Genomic DNA, 25,706 nt, shown 5'->3' on the forward strand with positions numbered 1-25,706 from the left:
ATTATTTGCATAAAGTTGAACAATTCTCAACTTTTGTCACTTGACTCACATCGCTGGACATGTCACCGGAAGTCGCCAGGTCTCCATTGAAAATGAATTGGCTCGTTCGACTTGATGCGTTGCCGCAAGATCACAAGGGCGGATGACAAAAAAGTACCGCAAGAGCGATTTGAAAGCAATCTTTTTATGTTTTTTCAATCCGTGCATAAGATCTAAGATCATCATGAGGTTCCAATTAGCTACAAAAGTCAAATAACAACCAGCTATTTATTCTCATATCCTGTATACGCTTGTTTACAGCATTTATATTTTTACTCTAACCTCTGGTCTTTAGATGCAGTTTCTCCAGAGCTCTGAAGAAGCTCAGAATAGTGCTGAAAAATAACAAGCTACTCAGTGAAGTTGCTAACCACCACCATCGCCTGAGGTCACGAGCGCTTCCAAAACTGATCTGCTTCAGTGTTTCCTCTTTTGTGGAAGGGAAAATCCCTCGGTGAGAGAGAAGGACACCCGCTCGGATCTTAGACGTCCTGTCAGCTGTAGCTGGTCCTTTGGGTGACCTTGTGAGGCCGGGAATAAACTGGCTGCTCTGAGACCACAAAGCCACAGCTGGCTCACTCGAGCCATTTTACTGCCTGCTCGGAGAGCGATTGCAGGCAAACACAAACCCAGTTGGACGATGTGGCCTGGAGAGATGTGTTGAACTGACTGACAACGGTCGATGGAAACGTTATGCATATTTCAAGTGCAGTGTAAATTGGACACTGTTGGGCCGGTTGAGATCTCTTTCTGTGTTTGAAGTCTTAGCAGAAACATTTCACTATGCAAGAAGCTAATCTCAAGCTTGTCTGAATCAATAGTTCTCAAACTTTATGGATCACGTGCCATATAATAAAATGAGACATTCCTAATAGTGGTGTCTCAATATACTGGTATGACAATAACTGTGATGTTAATAACTGTGATTAATGATTTTGTTAATACTACAATTGATTAGATAGTCATTTTGCAAACTCTCTCTCTCCCTACATTCACAAACTTGACTGATAATACTTAATTTCAATAGATATTACAAAAATATTGTTACATTAAATATTTTGACGTTTTTATATTGTAGTGTGATATTCTGACAGCCGTATTACATTATATTATAATATAATAATCATCTAGTGCTTATTGATTTATTGTATTGCTTTTATCGTTCAGGGAATGTATCATCAATCATAAGTAGTAGGCTTTATTTGCAGAAAACTGTAAGGGGAGAAAATATTAAAAAATAGTGTTTTTAGATCTTAATATTGCAAAGAAAATGAGAACATATTCTGTTTAACCAACACAATACTAATGTTTTTACATATAGTAAAGATTTAGGATCAGTTCAAAAATGAACAATCTAGAATAGGTCTGATTTTTCAGAATCTATATATTTGTTTTTAATTTCCGGTTGTACAGCTTGAGAATCACTAGACTAAAAATAAAGTTCTCATACCTGCAATCATTTTGGGTATTCTGACAAAATCTTTTCTACAAGGAAGTACTTGCTCTTTTTTGATTCATACAGTTCATCAAGATGAATAAATGTTGTTTAAAATGACAGCCCATTCTAAATTCACAATAGCTAATGCATTAAGGTTATATATAACTTTAGTATAAGACGTCAAAGTGAAATGTTATTTTATTAGTAAATCACACTTGTGTACTGATGGGAATGTTCAGGAATGTAAGTGTACATAATCTGTAAAAATCAGCTTTGCTTAACTCAGTATGCTGCCACACAGCATCAAACTGGGGGCAGAGAGTTTCAAAAGAAAACCCACTGTTCTTTTTCTACACATTTTTCCTTTGCTTAAATAAGTGGATGGAGTAATTGGAGTTTATCGCATGACCTTGGTGTCAATCTTGGCTCACATCTCTTTCTTGCCTTGAGATAAATGCAAACAGCTGCTGTTTGTAACACAGACTATTGCTCCCAATGAAGATTTTACACTGGGCACCAGTGATCTCAGTTCCACAATATGACTCAGTCTCTGCCCTATCTGTATTACTACAGAATCTTAAGTTCTTTATTATAGACCAATGCCAAGATGAATGTTTTTTATTAAGATTATTGCAAGCCCATTAACTGGTTTGAAAAAGTTTACATTTTATAATATAATATTGTTGTTATGGTAATTACACTTTAGTTTACATCATAGCCTAATAAAACCATGATTTAGCCTACTGCAATAAGAAGTACAAGATGAGTCATCATCATGCTTCATTTTCAAAGTAATACAAAACCTGTACATTTTACATGTGAAAATCGGTTTCTGGTTGAAACCTTTGGTAACCTTTGAAATTAGAATTTGCTCATATCTAAAGGTAAGGTTATATAACAACACCTAAGAAAGAAAACCACAGATGACTTCTTTAATTTTTAATTATTAATAAGATTAAATAAAGGAAATAAAAAAAATGTCTCCTGATGAAAAGACGCAGAAAACAATTGTCTTAACGACGGTAATTTCTTCTAAGCAATTTATGTAGAAACATCTGAGACTAAACTCATATTTATATAAACTACCAAAACATACTATACAAACAAGTTGAACAAAACGAAATGTGCAAGTCACACAGCAGTTAAACACAAGAGGCGCAGTCACATTTATTTAACCAGTGTTTATTTGCTAAATAATACATATCAGGAAAAATAACATTGATGTATTTTACTGTTATAATGCTTGAGGAGTTCATGAAAATATACAGTACGCTAGTCTGCTCTGTGACAAACATCACATTATTATATATATATATATATATATATAGATACATATATAAAAACAGACAACAGTGGCAAAATGCTCACAAGATACTCATGAAAATTGACAAATGGTAAAAACAAATGGGTTATTACAACAGGATTGTGGTAAGTGCCCTAAACAGTGCATAAAGTGTGTATACAGAGAGAAGTGGGTTTATTGATTCGAACCAGTGCTTATTATGGTAACCATCAGTGTAAAAACTGAACCCTGCACAGGGTCGCTTTTCAGAAACACAGAGAAGGAAAAACAGGTCAGGTCGTATAATGTCTGGTCTTGATTTTTATGTCAGTGCAGTCGCAGAAGAATATGTAGACCAAACCATGACGTATAATACGGAGCAACATATAATGTTATAATAACATTATAATAACGAACAAAGAACACTCTCGTGAAAAAATATATACTGTAAGAAATAATATATAACATATTTGATATGAAGGTTTGGAAAAAATTTAAAACAACAAAATTAATGTTTTGGATAAGTTATATCTCTCGCCGCGGTGACGACTTTTGGATAAATACATCTTATTGTCCTATACTACTGACGGAAGTAGCACACCATCAAAATTTTACAGAACAAAGGTCTGGGAACACTGTTTTGATCATGCAACTGTAAAGTTCAGGGTATCAGACCTGATAAAAACATGCTGAACTGACGCGTGGACGTTAAACAATGTCAGCTATAAAATGAAAACCTTTTCTATGCCTGAAACCGTCTGAGAATGCAAAGCTTTGTTCTACACACGGCAAGCACAACACACGTGAAATCTGAACGTATAAACCTTCAAAAACACAATCACTTATAAAACAGGACATGGTTCGTTGAGGTCTGAAAGGATGAACGTGACCAAGGCTCTTTCTGGAGATTCCGAATCTATACACGAGGCTCTTCTATACGTGGCCGAACTTCAGCCACCACAAGCGGTCTTTCAGTTTCTTTCACCTATTCTACTATTTACACAAAACCACAAGACCTCTTCAATGTATCTACCGAGCGACTGGAAACGGGACCTGGCCGACCAATTTCGCCAGAATATACAAACATATGGAATGTAAAACATGGGTGGAAGTCAATACAGCAAAGGAAGGCTTTGTACAACTTTCCAAAGGTGACGTTTCTACAACGTTTTCCTTGTGCATCAAAGACTTATTTATTACTCTTGTACAAGTCGAGCGGCCGTAAAAACGTTTGCCTGTTTGCGCTACAACCAGACCTTTACTTTCTAACAGCAAGAAAACAAGACTTTTGATCACACCAAATAACACTGGAGACATATAAAAATAACTTAGATGAACCGTGTAAATATAAATAAACAGAAAAAGACATTTTTAATAAATAATTATATTATTTACAACATCGTATATTGCTAAGAGATTTAAATTACTAAAATACTGAATAAGCAGCAAACATTACAGGCATGAGGTACAGTACAGCAAAAAAAGATCCTGTTTAGTTTACAGTAGACTGTTGTACGGTTTCTCTTCAAACGGGTTCACCAAACATCCAATTTGTTTTTCATGGCTTTAAGAGAGACATTTCCAGGAAAAAAGGATAGAAAAGGAGACGGCCGTTTGCGTACGATACCCCTACACGTGGAACTACGTTAAGCTACCATACGTAAGTTAAGATTGAAACCGGTTGTTTACTGCTTCATAGGATTGCACATATATACTGTATTTGTTCTAGGCACTCTCTCCAAGTGATGTGTGTATTAAAGCAGCAGTATTTCAGCATTTACTATGCAATAACATACAGGTACATACAAGCAACGAAGACGTCTATCTAGATAAAATACGACATGATCTTTACACTGAAGGTGGCTCTCGCAGGTTTTTCTTTTGATTGGTGTTTTTATTGACCGTCTTCATTTATCCAAGCTTTCAGCCAAAGGTAGTAAACAGAATTCATAACCAAAACAAAAAACACCACAGTAAAGTACTATTCCATGATGCTAAAACACTAATTCTACAATTAACTATAACCTGTCTGACCATAGCAGCTTATTATGGTAAACGTTTTCTCTCTTTTCATTCCTATTTCGTCAATAAAACGACAAGTGCAGCAACTGTGGTCAACGATAGAAATACTGATCGCTACAGACATTTTTAACCTAAGCACACAGAAGTTCCTGCAAAACATAGTATTTGAAACTTTTATTGTTAGACGTTAATCGCGTTGAAATAACTTCTGGCACGACCGATCCTGGGTTGGATAAATGGCCTCGCTGTAAAACAACGCGACAGCTGTTGTTGTTTTTCACTTCATATTTAATGTATTCTCTGGAGGAGGATGGCGTTAAGATTTACTTTCAGAGCCAAGGGAGCCGGTGATAAAGGCTCCGAAGCCTGTTCGCAGTTTCTCATATGGTTTGTTTTGGAGCGATGTGTGGATATTATAAGCTAATGAGCGTTAAAAGTTCGCCGGATCAGACTAGGGACGGTAAGCACCACTTTAACACTGGGCATTCTAGTTCTATAAAAAACATAATGTGTGCGATTATACTGTAATTGCGCGCTGTGGTGAAACTACACACGCTTTACAGTTATCCAGTAATGATGTTGTTTGTGTCGGTATAATGAGATATACATAACAAAATGTAATTTTTTATTGATTCATTTTGGTCAACTTTGTGACTACAGTACTTTGGATCATGAATGAGAAAATGCTGACTGACTATTTTAAAGAAGTTCTAAACATAGTTTTGTCTCCCGACTTCTACCATGGTCAAAATGACTCTTTGGGGTCAAGCTCTCTCTCCTATTATTGTATTTGGATGGGCGGGGACATTTGGTTGCATTTCAAATCTGATTGGCCGAACAAACTGCAACTGGATGTTACGTTGCTTTCATTACTTGATATGAATAAATGAATGCTAAGCTGTGATGAGCGGAATTAGCTTGGAGTAACAAATGTTTAATGGAATTCTTCTACATGGGTTTTTACTTGCAGTGGATCTCAACTTTTTTTACTTTGTGCTTCCCCACTCACGATTTCTAAACAATGAAATATTACTGGCATAACAAGATATATGTTCATAATTTAAAACATTGGTTCCTCTGCTTATTTAAATGCTTTTTTTTTCTTTTTTTTCATATAATAAAGCCATCTTGAGGTCAAATGGGTGGTGGGAAAACCCGGAATGGGTATGGATTGGGATAGTTGCATAATGCTCAGCCATTCTACTCACATACTCTATCCAATCTTCCTTTGGCAGTAAGTTCATTGGCTAAATAAAAAACATCACGCCAAGTGTAGTCCAAATTGCATAAAGGGAAAGTTTACCCCAAAAATGATATTTCTTCCATCATTTACTCACCATCATGCCATTCCAAACCTGTATGACTTTCTTTCACCTACTGGACACAAAAGAAAATATTTTGAAGTACGTCGGTAACAAAAGAACATTGGCACTCACTGAAGAGGGTGAATGAATAATGATTTTTTGGCGTGAACTGTCCCTTAAACTGTGTAATAGCAGCTTTAACCATATTGTATTTGTCTTCAAAGCGGTGTGATATCCTGTAGAGATACATTTTGAGGTACAATCTATCAGACAGCACATTAAACTACAAACTGTCCACTCAAAAACAGCAAAGCGAACGGCAACTGAGGTTGTAACTCACAGGATCAACACCTTCTCTAATGATTTTCGGCTTCATTTCTCGCTGATCTACGAGTTTTTGTGATTTAGGGCCACAGCAGCTGCACTCGTACATCTAGTGCCGTGAAACATTCCCATCATCCCTCTGCGTCTCATAGAGGCGCTGAGGTCGCCAGCTAGATTTTCGTTACGGTTGTAAGAGCAGCCAAAACATTCGGAAGAGTGTGAGCTATTTGCGTTCAGCCCCTCTCATTTTTTGATTTCATATTACTTTGTGTTCGAAAAATGCCCAAAAACAGAACTCTTGACATGAAAAGACACAGCGAATGGATAAACAGTCAGCTAGGTCGTCCGAGAGGTCAAATATTAAGGGAGAAATATTATCAAAGTTCCATTTTTCATATTCGTCTGATTGTTTTGTTCCCGGTGCATTTTTCCTTCTTCCCTCCTTTTTTCCTCTGGCTGTACATGAAAACATTGCCATGGTTGCGGTTTACAAATAATGGTCAATTAAAGCAAACATAAAGGAACGAAACTGTCAGCACAGGCTTGTTTAAGCCCACGTTTGACGACATCTACAGTTGCTATTACCATTGGATGCGTTCATAAAACTTCCACTTTTTTATCCCAGTTTGGGGGTTAATTCATTTTTTGAGGCTGGGTGTCATACACTCATAGGTTGTTGTTGGATAAGGAAACAAGGGCATGATGGCTGGTATGTTGGAGTGTGATGTGAGTGGAGAGACCCTCTGATAAGCAGCATGTTGAGGAATGATTTCCCATCAGGCCCCTTGGGTGCCACCTAGGGGGCTCGGAGCTCAGCCGATAAACCGGTGACGGAATCCTTTGTTGTTTTCCTGGGCGTGGGGGTCTCGACATGCACAGTCTCCTCGAACGTCACATGACATTGGGAACGGGATCACCTGCCGCAGACGAAACATCAAAGTGGGTTGAGCTCAAGGAAATTAGATTACTACACATTCAGCATGGCACTGATCTGTTATTGCAATGTACGGCATCTCACCTTCCTTTTCAACGAAAGAATGTTAGGTTTTAGATAAACTACAGTGATTTTAACCACACAACCTGGAGTCACACCGTCACAAAAATGATTATTAGCAGTTACTAAACCAGAAACCAGAATATGCAGATATACAAACATGACACGGAACACTTATAATATTACATATTTATATTTATTTAAAAATAGAATACTTATATTAATATATATCATATTACAACACAGAATATCTGCATTAAAAAATAGCATAAAAGGTTTATGAAACACATGACACGTGGAACATTATTTACCTAACTTACACATATTTATTTTGCCTGCATGTGTTAACATACTATTTTAAGAAACTTAAATATATGACCCATCAAATGCACATTTTATTCAATTAAATTTCGATCGGGTTGAAAGGGTTGGCGTAGACCTGCAACAATCTGCTCAATAAGAAAAATAATTAAAGTTTTATATATAAAAACTTTTAATATTCTTTTAGAGATCTAAAATATCTTAAAAATATTCAATCAAGATACCTTTAATTCTATTGTGCAAAATGATATCACACTTTCTTTTGAAGAGAGATATAGCGTAAACCCGACCGCAGACGCTGTGTGCTTTCGCAGTCATTTTAGTCAGAATGTACATACAGGCATACAAAACTAGCAGAATCGAATGCAATGTTTAAGATTTACTGTACATAAACTTCGCTCTCGTAAATGAAATCGTATGGACTGACGAAAATGAGTGCATGTAAACACAGCTACCGCTTAAATCCATGCGAGCGTAGTGGAAACTACACATGGCTAGAGCAACAAGAGGTCTCTTGTGTGAGGCGAGCTGGGGGGTGGTGGGGAATGGCCTCTCATTGCCCTGTGAAACACACAGGCCTTCCCTTTTCGGTGTCCCCAACCACTGTAGGGGATTTTCCCAACTGTAAATCTAATCCATTCATGAAGCCTACAAACTCTGGCTGACAACATTCCCTACACCGCCACGCTCCTCATTTCAGCCGACCAACACTTTTCCAGTTGTTGACCGTGTGCGTCTTCAAAATGTTTTCGCTGCCCTCGGTCATCCCTGAACAGCTTCCAGGGAAAACAAACAAAAGCAAAACAAAAATCTTTCGTGGAAAACCTTCTGTGCGCTGTTGCACGGGTTTCTCAACACCTGGCGTTTTTTTAAACGAATGCCTTTGTTTTAAATATACAAGAGGTGGATTTGCATTATTTTAAGCTTAAATGTCTGCTTTTTACAATTAAGTATAAATGTCTAAGAACCGGCACTGTGCATACACTGTAAATAAACAATACTTTACACTATTTCAGCATTTCACAAGACTCATACGCTGAAGCTGACACAGGCTTGAAAGAAGGAAGCTTGAGATTTCCGCAGTAAGACTTTGACAGTAAGCTGAGCTGTCAGGGCACCTTTCATTTGGCAAACCTTGGAACCACGGAATGTTCTGAAAACATGTGACCTTCTAAATGGTTATGTCATCGGACCAGTCAGCAGACAGTTTGCGATTCCTCCAATCGTTTCTGGAAATATCCGCAGGTCAGCAACCACAAGGTTTCATTTGGGGAATGTAATGAAGCTTATTAAAAAGTTTGTCTTTTTGAGATAAAAATGTAGAAATCTTCCTGCAGACAACTTCACTCTAGGTTTAAATTTGGGTTCAATTCGGAAAGGATTGTTTATCATCTCTTTCCACTTAACACATCACCGAATTCACTTCTTCCCCCATGACTTCACCCCCCAAAACGGAAGACCTCATCATTCCCGGCACAGATTCAAAACCTGGTCATCTTCAAGCCCAACAAACCAACAGGATGCTTTGTGTCAATGTTGCTCTCCTGTCTGCTCGCAGCCCTGGTTGGTTTTTCCAGGGCGGTGATCCGCTATTGATGGCGCATTTGGGAGAAAAACACCTTGGCTGACAAACACAAGCAATGTATACTATGACTTATTGGAACATTGGATTGAAAAACACGCCGTCCTTTCAACCAAACAATGCAAACAGCTTTGTCCTGAGAGCACTAAAGAACACGCAGTGCAAAGATTTTCAGAAAAAGCCTTTCAGTGGGAACACACAATTCTGTGTTTACTAAATTCAATAAACCAGCAAACTTTATGAATCAAAACATCATTTCGGAGCTATTCGGGATGACCTGACAAACTTAGATCTTTGTGACCTCTTTAAGGCTATTTTGATGATTTTTTAACAGCTAAACGGCTTAAACTGCCTTCAGGTGATACAAACACATTTTAATTCATACAAAAATGTTGAAAAAGTCACGTCTGGACAGAGTTTACACTGGTATTAATGGCATGTAAATAATAAAGTGCGTATTAAATACAACTAAATGTTCTGGGGAGTTGGAGGGTGCCAAAATGTATACAAATACAAATTAAGTGGTATAGTTAAGGCAAATAGACAAACCACCTTAAGTTAGAAAAAACATTGTGTGTTTATTGACAGCAAGTAGTTTGTTGTAGTATTTGCTTTGGTAATCCACTGGGGTGTGTAAACGGCCCACTCAAGTTCCTATATGATTTACAACAGTTTAAGTTAGCAGACCACTTCCAAACGTTGTTTCTAAGGCTTTCACAACAAGCTGTGTATTCTGCCGGGAAATGCGTCATCACACATGCCAGTCTTTTTGTTTTTGGCACAGCGCAATGGCGAAGCGGTCCAGCGTGCTTCCAGGGTTCGCTGTTGTAATTTTGGAGAAGTTACTTCATTCTTGGTCTGTCAAAAGAGAGCCGTACTTTTTCTGGCAGCCAGGGAAACTTGCTCAAGGAAAAAGCAACGGAGGATCAAGTGAAAGAGGGCGGAAGATGACAAGTTCTTTTAAAGAGAAGCGAACACAAGCCTTTATGGAGCTCAGGATCTTTACCGCTCAAGATGAAATATGTGCATATCTTCTGAAGTGCGGTGAAAGTACATATGGAAATATATATGCTACCATTTGTTGCCATGGATTTGGAAAACAAAACAAAACGCTTCATCTGCAATGCCTACAATGCATCGTGGATAGCGTGGGTGCCCTTAATTGCGACACAAGATGTATTGCCTTGCCTAACAATATAAATCTATAATAATAATAGCAATTACGCACTTCAGTTTATATGCTGTACTACACTTCCCAGAGTATTGTTTTGGTGAAAAATGACCAAAATACCACGTAAAACCACATTCTCTCCATGCCCAGATTTACTATGATAAGTTCACGATAAAGATTCATATTCTTAACTGTCGGATCAGATTTAGTGGTAAATGTTAGGTTTATGTCATTCGTCCTTGTGTGTTTACGTCATGTTTGCGAGTGTAGAAAAGGTTCAGCTACTATATCATATATGTTTGGCAGCTGCTGGGGAAACAGTTCATTCAGACAACTCCATCTTCATTTTCTTCATACAATCATTGGATATTGTCTTAAGTAAAGCACAGCGCCGTAGAGTTTCTTTTGAGGAGTTGAGGTAAAAACTTTTTGTGATAAGGTTACTAATGTATTTACAGATATTCATGAGTATTGTAGATCACAACTGCCATTTTAAAGTGCCTTAAGTTAAGGTTTTGTAGTTTACTAAAACTAATAAAACACTTCTGGTAAAAATACTATAAAGAACTAAAATGATCAAAATAAAAGATAATTAAAAATATGAATAAAACTACAATTAAACTGAACTATATTTTATATACTATACACATTCATAAATATAGATAATACACAGTATATATAGGTATACTTGAATGTAATGTATATTCATCTCAAATGTATAAATACGTGTTAAAATATGTGCTTCGAAACCAAATTAGTTTATATTTTTTAATTTAGCATGTTATTATCTTTCCATAATGATTTGTTCACCAATTAAACTAAAACAATTAGGGATACAACTTTAAATATGCAACCCATAACGTTTGCCTCTCTATCGCCATCTCTGTTTGAAACATTACATTGCAGGTTACTTTTTGTGTATTCAAGTCAAATGACTTCAAACTGATAAACAGTATTCTGTGTGATAAGTCCCAACAGCTCATATTTTAAACCATTATTATCTTACAATTTTAAAGTTTATTTGTAATTACACATAAAAGTAGAAGTTAAATAAAAGTAAATGTATTTAAAATAGCATGGGATTTTTCACTGCTTTAGAAGGTGGCGTCACTGATTCGTTATTAATGATTTATAGATATATTTATAACTACTTACCTTTTTGGTTTTGACAGTGGAATGACAACAGTCTCCACCATCATAGTTGCAGAATGCTCGGTTGTTGATGGCGTCGCAGTAGTTATCCCCCATGAAAGGCTAAAGGCAAAAACAGAACATATAAACCTAAACAACTTCCCTTATCAATTGCGATACGTTAATAATCTTCGCAATCACAATTTGGCTCGACGCCAAATAACGATGTGCTCCACCATAAACCCCCATCCATCCGTGTATGAATACAAATTCAAAAAGAAAGAGACAACTATTCACACTTGCATACATCCACCGGCGTGTAAAAATAGACGCACAGACTTGAGTCTGTTGCAATTATGTTGCCCTGGAAAAATTGAGCTAGTATTCCCGGGCCTGTGGATGGAGGAGGCTGCTTTTAATGGGGAAACCAAAGCCCTATTAAACTTCTATGCGTCTCCCTCAGGAGTTACTACACATTTCCATCCTGACAGGAACAGAAGGTTGCACAACACACCTGTGACCTTTTGCAGTTTGAAATCATCTCTCTGGCCCGACCCAAATGCTTTCAGAGGGCGGCTAATCACCACCCATTGAAACTGGGTCAGGATGAGGTGGGCTCAAAAGTCTGCAGGTTTGTCCCAGATTTACAAAAAAATGGACTGGTCACCTCGCTGCCATAATATCGCAGGATTGCAGAGATATTTTGGCCCCCACTGACTTCCTTTGTATGGACACAAAACCACTTAGACATTTAAAAAAATATCAGTTTTAACAGTTTCGTAGAACAAGTAGTCATTTGAATGACATGAGGGTGAATACATAACTTTTATTTTTGGGCGAAAATTCTTTTAGTGAGTTGAACTGGAGAACCTGATCATTCCGATTTGTGAATGAATCATTCAGTTCTGAGGCCTGAATTAACTGATTCATTCACTCAAATTCATTCATAAATTGGACTTCACACTTTTTCGTGAATGTCTGAAAGAGAGCTAATCTGTGCTAATCTAAACTAATCTAATCCAATATTATGTTACAAAAGTACAGAAATGGTACGGATCACTTATTTTACTGTTACTTAAGTTGTTTTTGCCATTTTATGCTCTACTTTCTTTATATTTTAAACAGTAAAAAGATCGCTGAATATCATGTTTTTGTTTTTAGAAACACCAAAGATCCCTTTTCAGTGCAGTGTTGTCGAAATGCAAGAACCACATGTTCTACAAAACAAAAGATGCTCAAAAAGCAAAACATCTAGAAATGTCAGTTCAGTCTTTTCTTTGGCGAACGTACAGTACATTGTTCTCGATAAATATTTTACGCTAACATTAGCACTTCCTCAGAAAACTCCATCTGTGAGAGGACACAGTCTCTGTTTTCTCATTCCTTCTTCAGGAATGTGATATCCTCCAGAAGAGGTTTCCAGGTTCCTCTAAAACGCTAAAGAAAACAAATTAGCCTTAAAAACAAAACAAAGGTGGTAACAAATCCCCCTTGTCTGCTTTTGTTGGCCTTGTTAAACCTGACTCAGATCGGGCTAGACTGGTCCACGGAGCGAAAGAGAGGAAGACACCAAGCACAGTGTGTTTATTTATGTATCTGACTTCAAAAGAGCGTGAGAAGATGGTAGAAACAACTGCTCAAGGTCAGGTTCCAGAGAAAAACCTCTGCCAGACCTCCATGACTGCGTGGAGCTCAGAGCTACGTCTGAAAGATTAACTCCGACGATCGCAAATGGTTCTGATGGTGGCGTGCAGACACAAATGGTGAAAAATGAGCAATAAATAGAATATGTGGTCGGGCTTACCTCACATCCCTTGATGCAATGGAGAGCCTCTGGATTGGGGTACCACTTGAGTCCCATGGTGCATACCATATTCTATCAACAGAGAGAAAGTTATGCGTAAATAAACTTAGTTTTTTAAACTAGTGCTTCAATTGTGAGATGAATTCAATGAAGGCTTTATTGATTCGTCTGGGAATAACTAGGTTTGAAGGAAGGGAGTCATTAAACTCCAGGAGTGTTCCCCGGTATAGGTTAACACAGGTAGAGTGGATGTTTGGAGAGGTGAAATGACGCGGTCTGGGGGAACTCCAGATTCAACGGCGAATGGAAAGGCTCAGAGTAAACAGACGTTTCTAAGAAAACAGGCATTTGCACTTCTGGCCAACTGTGGCCATCCGCACACTTAGTATTCAGTGTCACACTAAGGGCCCGAGCTACTTGTTTACTCAAGGCCTAATTTAAACCTGCTCCTGAACTTCTGCTTGTTTTTATAGTTCCTCCACAGGCCCGGGCTGCACGGGGCGACGTGTGTGTTGTATTAAATAGACTTTTATACTATCTGATCGCAGGCGCGTTTTCGTTTTTAAGGCCTTTTACACGTTTCTCAATACATGGTCAAGACGCAACCTCTCCTGGAGGCTGCGTGCAAGACGCGTTAAGTTACGAAGAGTGAGGTTACCAAAATGTGTATGCCGTGCAAAAACCTCACATCTCCATGTTGCGTGAATTTATTTTTTGTCATGAGTCATTATTATTAGTCACACTTTAGGTTTGTCGCTGGGTTTTGCAAACACATTACCAATGAAAAGTATGAAAACGTGCTTGTCAACTTTGACAACACAGTATGCACACAGAATTTGGACATTCAAGGTTTGGTACGGACCGTGACGATATGCGCATTAAAGTTTTTGTTTGAACATTTATGTTTGCAAAAGCATTTAATAAAAACATTTCAAGTGCCTTCGCCTTTCTGTTGTGCCTTTTAAGGACGTAAAAAATATTTTGTTCCCAAACAATTCAGTGTTTTGAAATTCAAAGTTGATGTTTCAAATAAGCCATTAATTGAGAACGCATGCTTCGTTCTTGAATAAATCAGCTGTTTTGAAAGAATCAACAGAATAATTCAGTGACTCTGTAAAATTTGCTAATACTTACAGGCCCTTTTAATTACACATTTAAAATAATATTTTTCTAAAGATGGTTTCAGCTGCAACAACATAAACAAACGTTTTGTGGCCCTGAGCATAACTTCCGATAGACTTTCGCAAAGAATAAATAACTATTGAGTTGTTTTAGTTTGAAGATGAGGTAACATCGTACGTCATTGCATTCGGACTTCTTACACTGTTAAACATACTGGCTTCTCGTGCTTAACATGGTCAACTTGATAAAAAACAAGTTGGACATAGTATTTCTAGTATACGTAGTATACTTAAATAATTTTACGAAATTTATTCGTAAGTCTGGATCCCTGTTTCATAACAGTTTCTATTTCTTTTATTGGGCATTCTCCCAGAAAAGCACGCGTCATCCACCGAACGAAAGACCACGCCCACGCGCTAGCGTAAGAGAAACAGCACGGCCATGCGTTATGCCCATCAATGCCGCTTCACTGGGCTGATGGAAGTTAAGCTGTGTTTGTTTGCTCACTGCATTTTAGTGATGAATGTTTTATAAACTGTTGATATAACTCTGGATTTGGAGATCGTTTGAAATTGATAGATGGCGCAGTCCTAGCGCTAAAAGATGCCTGACTTGAACTGATTGCAGTAAGTCAAACTAAGTCATATGTCTGTTTTTGTTGGCAATCGGCGCGTATGTGCATAATGTAAACAACACGAAGGGATTAATGCGATGATGTATTGTGTGCTCGTGTTGTAGTAACATCCCCCCTGCACTTCTCTAACAGCACGTCTTTTTCCAGAAATAATCGTACGTAATGATCTCTCTTTTATATATATTTGATCTAACTAAATACTCTTCAAAGATACGAAGTATGCCATACTAAAGTATAGTTTCTCAAGATTATAATTAGATTTGCAGAAACTACGTGTGTTACCCCATTTATAAATTAATACAATTCATATATAATAAAATAGTAATATAAATGAATATTAATATTTACATTCACATTTACATTAAGTCATTTAGCAGCTGTTTTTATCGAAAGCGACTTACAGAGAGTTCAGGGAGTGATAAAGCGAATAAGTCATAAAGGAATTTTATATATAATATAAATTAAATGTAAAATCAATAGTTGTACCATAATAATAATAATTCATTACATTTATATAGCGCTTTCTGGGTACTCAAAGCGCTTTACATCAAAGGGGGGAATCTCCTCGACCACCACCAATTATAACCAAACACAAGCCGGATGTTAACTTCCGGACGGTGCATGCATCCGATGAAATCGTCTATAGATGAATGTCACACACTGAATTAGTTCCCGCAATAAAAAAATGGTGCAGTATACTCGTATAGAATTTACTATAGTCGATTGTAGTTACATTCCCAGACACTATTGTGTTATTGAGTCTTACAACAAGTATATCTTACAACGAAAATTTACTACGGTTAATCAAATTACTAAATGACAAAATACTGTATGTTTATTAAATAAGTTATACAGTAATATATCTTAGTACACTACGGTTTACTATAGTAAATGCAAAAGTGAACTACAGTATGTTTTCTTCATGCTGATTGTATGATTGGTCTTCTGTTTTTCATATAACCAGTTATTCATTCTTCTTAATAAAGCATTCAAACCGTTTTTTTATCTTTTTTAGAAATTGTGGTTAATTTTGTAGATCTAAATGATGAATTACCACAACATCACACAGCACGGCGATACCACTTGATATTATCATACTTCACCTGGTATTGTATCATATAATATATTAATGACAACACTAACAAATGATGCTCTCCCTCAAGTCTGTACACAGTAAAGCAAAGTTCAGAAAACTACTCAGAAATGTTGTCTTCAAAATGACAGTAGCTGCTTTATTTGCAGCAGATAAATATGGGAATATGTACGTCTCCTCTGCTCCCAGACGCAGGAGGTAGATTTGTTTGTGCTTCCTAAAGTTCCACACGCAGTCTAAATAATCAAGCAAAGAACCACATGGCGCAAACCACATCGAAAAAAGAACGAGAAGCAATCAGACCGCACCAAAGAATCTCCACAACACAAGAAGAAGAAATGCAAATACGGAATGAAAAAGCCAGACGACCTCATAACCGCTCGCGGGCATGACGTCACCCGAAAGTGTCATTCAGGAGTCCATATATAAATCGATGACATAGTGAAGACGGAAATGGATATTCCTTGAGACCTGCGCGGCCCCGGTGATCCTAGCCACAGTTTTCTTGTTTGCCCTACAGATGTTGTATGAAATCACCAGTTTCCATAAAGATATGGAAGAAACGGGCACGTTTTTGTCTCTTTCCATGACTTGAAATGAGTCATTCGAATTAAGTGGCCCCGGAGTCACGTGGCGTTTTGCGGTCTTCTCCCGTCAGCGAAGGCTTCTCTGCTCCTGCGATAAAATCGTACCTTTTCTCTGAGGAGCGTGAGAGTGAAAGGAAAGAGCCGTTCAAACCGTTACAGCGAGAAAAACAACCCCCGGCCATTTACCGGTCATCCACCCAATGACGGAAGGAGACCACCATCTGGAATATGACAATGGTTCAAAAGCAGTTCAGAATGCTGTCATGTTAAGCATTCTTTGGTCGATAACCACTTCTTTTGTCCAGTTCTGCGGTTGGGCTGTTATGAATCGAAAAGGGGACTCAGAGGGAAAATAACATTTGGTTTGTATATTCATTCATCAACACCCGGTATTTTGGAAGCACTTCACGTCCAGTCTCAGACGCTTGGAGGAAACGAGACGGGGAAATAAGCCGTATGCGTCACTGGCACGGCTTTATAAAAATGTTTGTTTGTGTTTGCTTATATTGTTACGAAAGCTGCTTGTAAAATGCGCCTTAAAGGAATAGTGCACCAAAAATGAACTTTCTGTCATTAAAAGTGCTTCTTGCTTTCAAAAGTACCGTAGCAAAAGTCACCAGTGTAAGCGTGAGTGTGTGTGTGGTCTGGTCAGAGTTCTATTTCGGTCAGGTAAACACGATGATACACTGGATTTTAAAACCGCACCGTCATTTCCATTTTTGATTAATGCTTAATCCGAGTATTAATCACAATGCTTACGGCGACCAGAGTGCGTTTACATCACAAAAGGTTTATTTTGACCTCCTCAAGTGTTTACGGTACAACTCTGCTTTTTATAGATGGTTTCGTAGAAGCTACGTCACGCCGGCGTTAAACAACACTACACAGTGTTACATACAGGTACTGAATTATAAACAAGTTGGAAGATTCGACTCGTATTATTAAATGGCCTCAAATATTTATCCTGTGTGTGACATCGGCCAAAGATATACGAAAATTTGGAAAGCGAGACCACAACTCAGAACAGAAAAACATTTACAACAGTAATGTAAAGTGAGCCCACCCAAACGTCGCACACACCGTAACTTTGGGCGGGTTCCACCAGTGGTCTTTCATCACGGCTTGGACGGTCAAGTTGCCGGGCAGGAGAATCACGCTGCTGCTGGCATCTCGGCAGGACACGTCGCACTCCTCTCCTGTTGACCAGCACAGACGGGTATACAATCAGCCATTGTGTACTGATAGTCACAATCTAAAGTTTTACACAATAAACATTGCAGCTTTTGTAATTTCATACAGTGATGAACTAGTACTGCGTGCAAATAGACAGAGACCTATCCGGTGTCCACTCTTGCAGTTAAGATGGATGGCTGGGCTGAGATTCTGCGGTAGAGAACATTGTCCCGTCAGGTTTGGGCAGAGACGCAATGAGCCGGTCCAGTTTCCGTCCTTTCGACATCTGATCATGTTGGTGGAAGGACCCTGGAGCAAAAATCCAATGTTTTCATTAATGTTCTTGAGGGACAGAAGTGTAACCAATCGCGCTGGACAACAAATTAATAGATATATAACCCAAGCATCTTCAAAGGGGGGAGGCCCCGATTGGGAGCGCATGGTTCTGTTTGTTCCTCTTAAAGTATAAGCATCGACCAGATCACTTCATTCTGGGGGTTTAGGAAACAGACCACGGGCCTCCTCAGTGCTGCAGAGGAGGTATGTGACCAGAGGAGGTATGTGACCAGTAGAAAGCATGCAGTAAATACATATTTTTGCATTATTTAAGCAAAACAATGAGACAATCTTGATTGATTATTAAAGTTTTTTAGGATGGGTCTGATGGTCTTTGATCAACATGTTACCATTAGCAGCAGGTTGAAATTAAGATTTTAGTTTGGGGAGGGGGTGATGATAAATGTTTTATCCTTGCCAGGTTCATAAGCGGCAGGTGCTTACATCCATTGGCTTATTTGTAATGTTATTGTTTAATATAACTAATAAATGAATAATATACTGTATATAAAATGAATATATGTTATTTAATAGGAATAATATATACATATTTTATTCCATATGTTGTGAGGTCTTACTTGAAAAACATATAATTAATATTAAGACAGATAATTAATGAATAGACATAAAATTGATTATTAATGAACATACTTTTATGTCAACTGACATTATAACAAAATTGTCATTCATACTGTATACTTACACAATATCTTTAAAACTGTGTATTAATATTTATACAATGATATAGCTTTTATTTATGTAATTTATATGTTTGATTATATAATAAATTATATTTAATATAAATGCTTAAAATAGTCCAATCATGTGAGGCCTTATTTGATAAACTCATAATTTATATCAAAACAGCTAGCTAATAAATTAGATCAAAATTATGAATTAATAAATATTCATTTTGTTCATGTAAACTGAGATTATTACAAAATGTTGATTTATATACTGACATAATTTATCATATTTATAAATGTATATATTATTTATATCATTTATTCATTTATAATATTTAAAAGCATATCATTAAACATATTAAATATTGTATTAAATATTATTCAGAATCTACATTTTGTGGCAATTTTCATGAAGATAATGAGTATTTATTCATTTAAATCTATTTATTAATGCTCTGTCTTGATATTGATTTTTGTTCATCAAATATTTGAGAAAAAAGTTTTAGTGGTGTTGTTAATGGGTGTCCTTTATTTTGAACATGGCAACCCTTTTTCCACGCCACACCAAATACAAAAAAAAGGTTTGCCCAATGGTTGAGCTCAACCACATACTGTACCCTTAATGAAGGGTAGTGTTAGTACTGACATGGAGCGCACTGAAACAACACACGCAAGACTCCTTTCTGTTAGTCATGCTGCTAATTAAAGTCAGAGCAGATGACACTGTGATGTTTAAGAGGGCACGTGATGAGCAGAAAGCACAGCGATGGAGCGGACATCTCGCCGGTGGGAGACAGAAAGTGAAAGGACAGAAAGAGAATGCGACAGACCTGCTTGCAGCGGCTGTGCTGTCTCACCGTGTGGTTGGACCTGTCGCAGTCGATCCAGCAGTCGCTGTTGAACTGAAAGCCGTTTGTGCACTTGTAGGTGCCGTGAAAGATGGCGGGAGGCGGCTCGCACGTGACGGCCACGCACTCACCCGGCTGCCAGGTTCCATCCTCGGTACACTGACGCTTAAACGCACGTCTGTGATATGTGACGGATACCATCCTGTGACACAGACAAATCATTCAGAAGCATTCTCTTTCATATTTTCTGAATAAAAAAGGTCGATAATGTTCCATGTTTTGTAGCATGGACTGATAGGTCAGCCTTTACAAAAACTCCATATGGCAAAAAAATACTGCAAATGAAAAGTTAGTTCAGGGGTCTCTCACCTATTGGATTTGTCGACGTGGGGTGCGTGGTAACCAGGCTTGCACTTGTACTTGCAGAAGGAACCGACTTTGAGGTCTGTAGCATTGCAGCGCTTGGTTTGAAGGACAGCATTGGGTACAGGAGGAGGGATGGAACAGCGGAGCTCACACAGAGCCTCAGGGAAGGACCACATTCCATCCTCCATGCACGTCAGAACATTGTTACTACCTGCAGAAATGTTCATGTTAAATGTTTTAGCTAATATTGAGGTTCTAATTGATTTATAAAATGCAATTCCAGAGGTGACATATTGGTGTACAGCACTGTTTCCTCAAAGTGCATTGAGTTCTTTAGCTTGATTCGAAGCAGTTGTGGCATTTATAGGGTCGACCTCTCAATCCAAAGGGGCTTGTTGTTTAGGATCCGCTACAGTCTACGTACCCACGAGCTGAGCCGGCTCCCGGCACTGGAAAGTGCACTTCTTGCCGTAGGTGGTACCCTCTGTGAACTCAAAGATGGCCGGGTGCACGTGGTACTTGTCGGGCCGCCCGCAGTCTACGGGTTCACAGGTCACCTGCTTGTTCCATTTACCATCGGCGCAGATGAGGGTCACCGTGGATTCAGACTGTTGAGAGGGAAAACATTAATTCACTTCGTACCGCAACCACTTGAACTCAACAGGCCATCAGATCAAACCTTGTCAAATTATATAAATAAATAATAAAGAAGCTTAATTAATGTCTTAATAATAAACGGTTCGGATATAACAAATCTGTCAGAAGGCGGAATGAGTCCGAGGTCATTTTAGACCTGTGTGATGCTTGTCAAGACTTTTTGTGGAATTTCTGAATTGTAGTTTGGTAAAAACACAATTATTAGATTAATTTATTCACATCCACCGTGCTTGCTATTAAATACCTCCACAAACAAAACATCAAAACTTAAAAAAGAGAGTTTTCAGGGAAATTTTATCCTTAATGTGTAGAATAAAAAAAACAATTCATTAAATATAAATTCTTTACTAATTATTTTTTATAGATTAAAAAGAGATAATAAATATTTCATATTCTTTATTAGGGTATGGACATTAAATTGTAAAAAAAAATGAATTACCTGTAAAAAACTACATTTTTATTATTTCATAATAAAATATATTTTTTGACAAATAAAACTAATATATATATACAGTTAAAATACATACACTGTAAAAAATGTAAAGAAAACACAATTTTACTGTTTTTACAGATTTTCACGTTTTTTTAAATACGTTCAAAAACACGTGAAATTAAAGAAATAGACCGCAAATTTACAAGAAAAACTTGAAAACATGTACATTTTACTGGGCAAAATATTTACGGTTTACTTCTGGCAAATTCTTTTTATTCAAAGAGTTTATTTAAGAGAATAATTTTTAAAAATCATACTTTTTATTATGTTATCATGTTTTTATTGTGTTGTATTGTGTTAGTTATTATGGCTTAAATCAAAACAAACCAACTGCAGTTGAAGTGAAATAAATTGGAATGCACAGTTACAAAACATCATTTTTGAGTTCTCTTTTTGGAAATAAACCATTCATTTATTTTAAAATAAACCATTTTGTTGCACTATATTTGAATTTAATTGCTTTTGGAACGAAATAAAGTAAAAAATTTAGTTAAATTAATTTAGAATTTAAAAGGCATCCTCTTAACAGTGAACAATCCTGATTAGTTGGTTATAAATGACCTCTCAATTTCTCTATTACAGTCTTCTAGAAAGGAGTAATTTTGTTTCCTGAGCCGTGTAGATTTTTTGACCTATTATACAAAATACAAGAATCAGTGCTTCTATTAAAATCAAGTTGTCTATAAATCATACAGCTCCAGCATCTAACTGACTGACCAAACTTTTGTGTGTACAAAGCAGAAACAACAGTCGTGAATTTGTCACCAGGAACAAAACGGCACCGCGGGGTCATCGATGAATCTAAGCGTGTGAACTACGTTAAAAGACTGATGCTTTTACAGCACGATAGCAAACCAAGACTTTTCTGAGCCAAAATAAGTATTGTGATCTAAAAGTGTGGTTTACTGGATTGTTTTACTTCTTGCGTGTGGTATAAAGCATCAAGTAAAAAGTGAAGTTTAACATGAACCATACCCGGCGGCTTGGACGCGGGCCATAGGTGGGCTTAGAGTCCAGACTGTTTCAATGAAGCAAAGAGTAAAACATGCTCGTCTCCACAGATCTATCCATTTGTTTGTGACAAGCGATGAAAGGCGGCTTACCCAAAAAGATGTCAGTGATGTTTATTGAACCAGTTTCTGTGTAGCCAAACAGTTTTTGCTGGCGAGGCACGGATTATTATGGCAAATATTGTTTAACTTGCATCCACAAATCATTGCTTTACTGTGACCCCTGATCCTCCTTTCTTTTTCTTTTCTGCTTTTATGAAATGGCAAATTTGAACGGGCTGGAGTGTAGCGAGCCTTTGGAATCCAGTTTTTATCTAATGTTCTGTAGCCTCTGAGGAAACGTACATGTTGTGTACCAGCACCTAAAACTGATCGAAGTAGCGGGAAGCATTTGAAATGCAATCCAGACGCAGTTACAAAACACTTTTTGCCCCCTTTCCTTGCCTCTTCCTTTTCTTGTGCTGAAGCTCTTATTGAAAACAGCTCACCATGAAAGTGTGAGTCTTAAATATTTTGAGGTGAATATCTGACAAAACAAAACAAAAAACAGCAGAAGAAAATAAAAACATTTGAGGTGAACATTTGAGTTAAGCATCCGGGGGAAAAAATAAAACATTTGAAGTATCTGAAAAAACATTTACAAAACAAAACGCAAACAAAAAAAATCAGGGGTGAGTATTTGAAGTATTTGTAAACATTTTCAAAACAAAAAAGGTGATTAACTGAAATATCTGAAACAAACAAGGTCATTATTTTAAGTAAGCCTATCTGAAGAAAAACGATTTACAAAACGAAACGCATACAAATATTTGAAGTCTCTTAAAAACTTTGTTTACTTCAAAAACAGATGGACAAAAATATTTGAATATGAAAAGGTGAGTTGAGGAAAAGAACAAGCAGAAATGAAACAAAACAAACCAAAAGTAACAGCTTGTACAAAGCAAAAAAACATTTAAGGCTAAGTTCCATCTCATCACGTGACTACAGCAATATAACAGACACACTGTCTCAATACAACCTAAACTAAATGGTGGTCAACAACCTACTCAACATCTCCCTCTAGGGTCAGCGAGAGCGGTGTCTACTTATCATAACAACGCAGAAAAGCGTGTTAGTGTGCATACCTGCATTCATCGTAAAAACTTGCGAGAGGCTACAGAAGTACATAAAAGTGTCATCTCACTTTCCCTCCCCGGACCTCTCTGGCTCTCTCAAACCGATTTCAAAGTTCAGACAAGCGGTTTATTAGTCAGCACTGGCTGCATTACAGGAATCATAAAATGACTGACCACAGTCGTGGGGGGGTGTTGGCCGAAAAGGAAAACATAAACTGTTGTGGTTAAACAGGAGAAACACACACTCACGCAAGGGGGGCCGGGGACCCACCTGTACGCTACGTAATCTCGGTCGGGTACACGCGTAAAACACACGCACACCATTCCCACTTGGAAGCGACACCTCGACTCCACCGAGGGGAAACGGCTCGTCGGAAAGGGGGACTGCCGCCCACTAGGGGGTGGCAAATTTCGGAGGGGGGCGGAGGTGGTGTCTGCGTGTGGAGTTTCCTTCTTTTAAAACTTTACAGCTGTTGATTCCTCCTCCAGTGAGTATTTAACTACCACTGACTACTGTGCCTAATTCAACACAGATGCATCTGTTGGACCTTCATGTGCACCCCGGCCCCGCTCCGCCTTCCTCTCCGCGCGCACACAAACTCATGAGCGCTAGAAAAACAGGGGGGGCAAGCAAACCTCAAAGTCTCAGTTTCCCTCCGCTGTGTTGAAATGTTGTTTGTCTAACAGCGATTTTAGGACATGTTCTGCTTTCAATAACACCTTGGCAAAAACAAGGCCAGGAAGCTGCGGTCACACGGACAAGACACTGTGGTGTTTGTTGCCGTGGTTATCTTCTCCCTAAACGGTCCTCCGATCAGAAACCTGGACGCATGACATGGCTGGTAACCTAAGAAACGCAGATCTATGTCTGTTTTAAAGAGGATTGTATTGGCACCCTCTCGATGATGTTACCGTAACAGGTTTATGTCGAAATGGCTAATTTGTCTCCAACTGGAGTCTTTGGGAGCGCACATTATTAGCTCCCTGGAGATGGTTGATAAGCTGTAATGACTGTGCTGGGATCAGCACTTTTCCTCTGTAAATGGCCAACGGCTCCCACACACTGCGTCATCGTTCTCTCCAGCACACGCGAGCGAAACGTGTCAATTTGCTTTTCGTATTAACAGGAACGCGGGTACGCTTTGTAGGTTAGACCTTGAAACCGGCAAGTGTGTTAGAACAGTGTGTAAAAAGGGGATATGAAGGTAACATCAAGTACACGTTTACAATCATTAGGCAAATAAAGTTTCATTAAGTTTAGTCATTAGTGTATGTACACATCAACACCCTCGCACACCTAGTTTTGAGAAAGTACAATTACGAAACTAAATAAAGTGTTATATTAATGATGTGTTCAAAATTTTGTGTTGTGTAGTTGTGTTTGGAGTGTAATCGGAAGCTCACAATGAGAAGAGTGTAAGGAGACTTGGCAAATACACAAAAACATCCGCAAAGTAAGGCTGCATGATCTTGAAGGAAAATGTGATACCTTGCTAAATGCAATATGCAATGCGATAAGGCTTCACATTCGTAAAATCAATTTAAATTATATTAAAAATGAAAAATTACTTAACCAAAATGCATGTTTTAACATTCAGGGAAAGCAAGAGAGTTCCCACATCTGCATCCATCTAAAATGCTGACTATCCATAAAAATCATTCAGGTTTTTTAAAGAATGAGTTTGATTACCATTTTTTTCTGGTAATCGCCGATACCGATGCCTGTGCCGATGCCTGTACCTTATCACAACACAGTGAGATTAATAAAAATCGCTTCATAATCACAAGCAACTCCACCCAGAGCCGATTCTACCTATAGGCAACTACGTAAGTTGAGTAGGGCCCCTGCACCACCAGGGGGCCTTCTTGGGTACCGAATAAAAAACACTATAATGTAAACAAGACGCGGATTCAGCCTTCTGCATTCCGTTACAAACTTTACAGGCACATTTGGAAATTTCCTTTTAATTCTTATTTTATTTAATAACAGTGCGCGCAGGGGATCACATGCGCATAATGTGAAGATGCGTCTAACATATGGCTTCAAAACAAAGCCATCCGTATGTAGCGGAAAAAACGGCAACAGCGTGCAGCAAAAGAACAAGAACTAAAAGGCATGTGTTTTTGAAGTATTTAAGAAGTCCTATTTAGATTTGTTAAATTATGCAAGTACA

General features: G+C 37.9%; 1 protein-coding gene across 1 annotated transcript in view; it reads right to left on the reverse strand.

Annotated features, from left to right (window-relative positions):
• Positions 1 to 2,760: 2,760 nt before the first annotated feature.
• Positions 2,761 to 25,706, reverse strand: part of pappab (pregnancy-associated plasma protein A, pappalysin 1b) — a 68,021-nt gene continuing 45,075 nt past the window's right edge. Inside the window, exons 15-22 of the mRNA XM_056745980.1 lie at positions 20,682 to 20,865; positions 20,261 to 20,468; positions 19,901 to 20,093; positions 18,183 to 18,330; positions 17,929 to 18,044; positions 13,413 to 13,484; positions 11,633 to 11,731; positions 2,761 to 7,326 (exon numbers count right to left, since the gene is read on the reverse strand). Coding sequence (XP_056601958.1) covers positions 7,222 to 7,326; positions 11,633 to 11,731; positions 13,413 to 13,484; positions 17,929 to 18,044; positions 18,183 to 18,330; positions 19,901 to 20,093; positions 20,261 to 20,468; positions 20,682 to 20,865 — 1,125 coding nt within the window. The 3' untranslated portion in view covers positions 2,761 to 7,221. The remainder of the gene's footprint in view (positions 7,327 to 11,632; positions 11,732 to 13,412; positions 13,485 to 17,928; positions 18,045 to 18,182; positions 18,331 to 19,900; positions 20,094 to 20,260; positions 20,469 to 20,681; positions 20,866 to 25,706) is intronic.

Source organism: Triplophysa dalaica, chromosome 4, assembly GCF_015846415.1.
Source record: "Triplophysa dalaica isolate WHDGS20190420 chromosome 4, ASM1584641v1, whole genome shotgun sequence".
NCBI lineage: Eukaryota > Metazoa > Chordata > Actinopteri > Cypriniformes > Nemacheilidae > Triplophysa > Triplophysa dalaica.